Source organism: Chenopodium quinoa, unplaced genomic scaffold (assembly GCF_001683475.1).
Source record: "Chenopodium quinoa cultivar QQ74 unplaced genomic scaffold, ASM168347v1, whole genome shotgun sequence".
Taxonomy (NCBI): domain Eukaryota; kingdom Viridiplantae; phylum Streptophyta; class Magnoliopsida; order Caryophyllales; family Amaranthaceae; genus Chenopodium; species Chenopodium quinoa.
The window spans coordinates 217,633-223,326 of record NW_018742393.1 but is presented as its reverse complement, the minus strand read 5'-3'; the positions used below and the strand labels follow the sequence as shown (position 1 = coordinate 223,326).

Genomic DNA, 5,694 nt, shown 5'->3' with positions numbered 1-5,694 from the left:
CTACTACAGTGCTCCCCTACGTATTCCATATCCATTCTCACATCATAACTTGACACACACACATAGGCGGTTTTGAGCCGGAGCAAGGTGGGCGACGGAGCAGGGCCCCCAAATTTGAGGGGCCCCAAAATTTATATATATATCTAATTAAGTTTGGAATAATAACATAAAATTATAGATGGACTAGTGGTTTGAGTTAATTTGCTTCTTATGTATGAGAGATCTTAGGTTCAAGCCTTGGGTCCCAACAATTTTTAAACTTTTTGGGAAATAAAGTGAAAGCTGGCATTGAGTAAGGTTGAGCTTTGAGCGTCCAAACATTGAATGAAGTTATTACTTTGTCTCTAGAATTCTCCACCCAAACCCAAAATTAAATCTTTCCTTTTTCCAAATAATTTTTCCTCTCAAAATTTTTTCAATTTATTATTTTAATTCCCAAAAAAACTCTATATCTTCCAAAATTAATTTCACATTTAACTAATAAAACTTATTGTTTAATTTTGACAAATTTTCTAATGTAATGAATTTTTTTAACAAAAAAATTGGGTATTTAATTTATTGAGTAGAGGGGCCCATTTTGAGAAGTTAAACAGGGCCCCATAAATAATTTGCAGTTGTAGCCCCGGCACTGCACACACATAGATATTTTGGCCAAAATTGTTTGATTATTATTTTTGGGTATTTCTTATTTGTGGGCATATTTTAGATAAGGGGATGATGAATGAATTATTTGGAGGATTACCAAAATGGAAGATTTTGAGCTTAATTTCAATGGTTGGTTTAAGCTTCTTGTTGGCTTCAGCTGTGATAAGAAACCTAAATCCTCAAATCATCAATTCCACCATCACTTCAACTTCAGATCGTCTTCTTTCCCAATTTGTCAATTTTTGGTGGCAACTTGATCAATCTGGTAACCACCATGTTTGGCCGGTAAAACCCACTTACAAAGTCAACATATATATATATTTTTTTTTAATTAGTGAATTGGTTTAAATTAATTGAATTTACATGCCCTTTTAACACTTTTATCTTAATTTTGTTGTGGATTCCCAGAATATTGAATCATGTGTTACTGCATTTGTTATGGAACTTTTGCAAATCAGAAATACCCAGAAAAGGGTTTTTAATTGGGTTGCAGTTTTTTTTTTTGGGCAGCATAGTGCGCCAATGATGTAAACGAGTTTTGATACGGTGTAATGGTAAACACCCCATAAGACTTTACTAACTAAGCTAGTAGACATTTACGGTTGGATTGCACAATAGCTGTGCTTATTCTTTTTAGTCTTTTGAAGGAGCTGATTTGTTTATTATAAAAATTTAGGTATATTGGTTTAAAATGAATAGTTTTGTAAATATTTTGTGCATTAACTTATACTCCGTATGAATTTTGACTTTGCAAGTAATATTGTATTATTGACTTTACAGGAAATTAAATTTGGGTGGCAAATTGTTGTGGGGTCAATTATTGGATTTTGTGGAGCAGCCTTTGGAAGTGTTGGTGGTGTTGGAGGTGGTGGGATATTTGTGCCAATGCTTAGTCTTGTTATTGGGTTTGATCCAAAATCTGCAACTGCTATATCCAAATGTAAGGGTTTAACCTTGTTATATTGTCTGTCATAGATTGTGTGAAGTAAGACCATATTGCTTTGTCAGTTAGTTTGTCGATGATTAAAAATGCCAAAATGGAATATCCAGAATTGATAAATATGTACTGTGGAATCTTGGTTGGATTATTATGAATTTTGACTGTTTTTGTATGATAGAATATCAGGCTGGTCAATTCCAGCCCAAATAGCTAAAAAATGGAGAATTTTCTGTTTACCCCTCTCTGTATCTACAGTGTTTCGTTTTATCTTGTTTGATAAATGTACACAGTATTGTGGTAGTCAAATATGATGTTAGAGTGATTTGATCTTCAGGTATGATAACGGGTGCTGCAGCCTCCAATGTGTACTACAATCTGAATCTAAGGCATCCAACACTTGATATGCCAATCATCGATTATGATTTAGCTCTACTTTTCCAGCCTATGCTCATGCTGGGAATAAGTATTGGTGTTACTTTTAATGTGATATTTGCTGAATGGATGGTCACTGTCTTGCTGATCATTATTTTCATAGGTAATTTTTTGGTGCTGCTAGTTGATTTTATGTACTTCGTATTTTTTTGCTGATAACATGACAGCCTAATCTGAGCTGACTTTCTATAGGCACATCTATGAAGGCATTCTTTAAAGGTGTTGAAACTTGGAGAAAAGAAACGTTGATGAAACAGGTGATTGGACCATTTAAGTGTTTGTGCAGATACTGGTATTCATTTTGTTCTAGTTGTGTAACTTAGTACCCAGATCCATAATTCAGAGTTCATGTTAAATTTTCATGAGTTCTTAATCATAATATCCAATTTTGCTTAAATTTTTTATGACGTGTCAACTGGAAAGAGTGTTGAGAAAAAATAATAAGGCCTTGTTATTTTCTCCCTAGAAAGATAAGTTTCAGGAAAATTCGGGTCTGACAAGGGCTTTAAGGCTACAAAGATCACTTTACAACTTACAATAAGTCTTAATTCGTTCAGGTTAATTCAGATAAGTTCAAATAGGTTCACACAAGTTTTGATGAAGGGTGATGCTAGGAAGTCTTATTCAAGCTTTTGTTATTATAAATTAAGTTGCAATGTCCCCCCTTAATCTTAGTTCTATTTGTTTTCAGGAAGCTATGAGGTATTTGGCATCAAATGGTGAGTTCATATACGTGTTAACTAAAGGCATTCTAAGGTTCTTTTGATTCAATATCTTGGTTATTCATCTCTTTATGATATTGGGAGCAGGTGTTAGTGGTGGAGTGGAGTATAAGCCCCTTCCTGATTGCCCAAATAAGGAGGGTAAAGAAACAAAAGTGAGTAAATTTCTAACTATCAGCTAGACACCTAATTTGAGATTTTTACCTAATTCAAGATTGTTACTTTTTTAACTGAAAATGTGATTGATATAGGTTTCTGCCGTCAAGAATGTTTGCTGGAGGGAACTTGGTCTGCTTGTGTTTGTTTGGGTGTCATTTCTTGTCCTGCAGATTGTTAAGGTTCTTTTATCCTCCAGATCTATCTTTTATAAAGTCTTTCAGTGATTTGGCAGGAAGGGGTTTTCAAGCAGACTAGCAGAGTTTCTGGCTTGCTGGTCTGCCTATGGTCCTCTTGATTTTATAGTATATATCTAATTACTAACTTTCTTACAAATAAACTGAACAGGACACTACGGCTACTTGTTCAACAGCCTATTGGATTTTGAACTTGTTGCAGGTATTTTTTATGCATCCAATTAACTATTCTCTTCTTGTTTACTATGTATGACAAGAGCTTTTTGATCCTTCTTTTGCTCTGTGAAGAATATTAAATGATCTTTTTTGTGTTCCAGGTACCTGTTGCTGTTGGTGTATCCTTATATGAAGCAGTCAGCCTGTACAATGGACGAAGAATAATCTCATCCAAAGGAAATGCATCCACTACGTGGAAAGTCCACCAGCTCGTCATGTATTGTTGTTATGGGATTTTGGCTGGTATAGCTGGTGGACTGCTTGGCCTTGGTGGTGGATTTATTTTGGGTCCCTTGTTCTTGGAGCTGGGAATCCCTCCTCAGGTGACACTTTTGCTTGTATAAATTTAACAGTCCTTTTTAATTCTATATTCCAGCTTAAGAGGTTGAGATTCTTATGAGATATTTCATGGAAGACTAAAGACGCTATTGTGACAATTAAAAGAAGTGGCATTATGTTGTCTAACTTAGTGATATGGTATGACTCCTTTCACCTCAAACTAGTGAATGAATGAATTGCTCTTATACTGAATCTTTTCATGAATAAAGATTCATATGTGAATGATTTACATGCTGGCCGATTGAGTTAGCTTTTGAAACGAGTAGTCAAAATTAATGAAGCATTAGTATGGTTATTCATACTAAGCAATCAGTCGTAAACAAGTACTTGGATACCTGTATCTTTCAAGTATCTTGCAAAACTTGATGTGATTGATCTTTAGCAAAAGTTGACTCAAAGTTTGTCTTATTGCTCTACAAGCATCCGTAAATTATTTGTTAGTATCGCTAAGTGGGAATCATAATCTCTGATATGCTCTGCAGGTTTCAAGTGCTACTGCTACCTTTGCAATGGCTTTTTCTGCATCTATGTCTGTTATAGAGTACTACCTTCTTAAACGTTTTCCTGTCCCTTATGGTAAGCAATCACCTTTTAGTCTTCTTTATCCAAAATACAAAAGGTCTTTTAAAAAATACTGATGTTTGAAGTCCTTAATGACTATTTTGTGTCTATATTATTTTCCTTGCATTGATTTCTATTTTTTTCTGCATATTAACAAGTTTTATATGATTTTACTTGCAGCACTTTACTTTATGGCTGTGGCAACTGTTGCTGCCTTTGTTGGACAACATGCTGTCAGAAAGTTGATAATTATTATGGGGAGGGCATCCTTTATAATCTTCATTCTAGCTTTCACAATCTTCATCAGCGCCGTCTCACTAGGTGAGCTCTATACGTGCTTATTTAGCCCTTACGATGCTCTAAGGCTTTGTTCTTTTCACCCTGTTAAGTTTAGAAAAGGGCCACTACGTTCATGTAAAGAAAATTAGCTCAAAGAGACCGGTAGCGCAATCCGCAACTAAAAAGAGGCAAGTGCAATAGACTTAGAAGGAAAATTAAGTTTGGAATAAGGCTCAAAGTTCTTATAAAAGTGATTCTCAGGTGAAGATACTAGATTTGTATATGCATGTTATGGTCAGAACTCAGAAACAGGAAATCTGAAGTGACTTCCATCATTAACATTGCTCTATTTATATTTTTTAGGTGGAGCTGACATTTCAAACATATTTGGAAAGATTCAACGACATGAATACATGGGATTTGAGGATCTTTGCAAGTAAGGCATAAGACTTGTAAGCTTTTATTGGTTCTCGGGGATACAATGCCCCGGGTTGTTACAATCAGTTACACAATTTATATATTAGTAGTGTGAGTTATCTTAGAGCAATGTTTATACTTCATATTTGCAAAAACACCAATTCTTTATGTATAGATTGTATTGTAAATTTGTATGTAGTATTTATTTTGAAGAACATCATGTTGAAAAGCTTTCTTACGAGTAGCTCCTTGTAATAACACCAGTCACCAGATCTACATTAGCAACTCTGATGAGTAATTCTGTCCTCTAATTTTCAGTTTTAACTATGCTTAGTCTATGTTGTTCTCCTTAGTCTGTACTCTGTACAAGGAAGAGTCAATTAAAGACAAGGAAAGGTTTTATAAAGCTACTAACATAATTAGGTTTTTCCCCTGTATTTGCACTATAAATACAAATCCTACAAATCCATATCCTACAAATCCTACATTAGCTAAATCATTTTGGAAAACTTTTGTCCATCTTCTCATACATATCCTACTTTTGAAATTATTTAGAATAAGAACAACTTTTGGGGTCATGTTGTCATAATAATTCCCCAAGTTGTCTAATGCTTACAATTTAAGATTCTTTATTAATAAGCAAGTAGCCAAATTGACTCCGCATATTATAATGATCATACTTAACAACTCACCTCATATAGGACACTTAAACAACACAGAGCGTCACACATGCGTGTTTAACTATTCTATTTTAAAAGATAATCCATCCACCACGCGTTGCTTTCTCTTA

General features: G+C 34.5%; 1 protein-coding gene across 3 annotated transcripts; it reads left to right on the top strand.

Moving 5' to 3' along the window:
- The first annotated feature begins 640 nt into the window (after positions 1-640).
- LOC110702130 (sulfite exporter TauE/SafE family protein 3-like) lies at positions 641-5,228 on the top strand. Of its 3 annotated transcripts, none has more exons than XM_021879818.1 (12): positions 641-910; positions 1,426-1,585; positions 1,920-2,120; positions 2,210-2,274; positions 2,709-2,736; positions 2,827-2,894; positions 2,991-3,077; positions 3,244-3,294; positions 3,410-3,631; positions 4,130-4,223; positions 4,389-4,529; positions 4,851-5,228. In XM_021879818.1, the coding sequence occupies exons 2-12, from the start codon at positions 1,531-1,533 to the stop codon at positions 4,925-4,927; spliced, it is 1,089 nt and encodes a 362-aa protein (XP_021735510.1). In that variant the 5' UTR covers positions 641-910; positions 1,426-1,530; the 3' UTR covers positions 4,928-5,228. The 3 variants fall into 3 exon arrangements, with proteins under 3 accessions (XP_021735510.1, XP_021735492.1, XP_021735499.1); XM_021879800.1 differs by having other exon boundaries at positions 641-930; XM_021879807.1 differs by lacking the exon at positions 641-910 and adding an exon at positions 954-1,199.
- Positions 5,229-5,694: the final 466 nt, after the last annotated feature.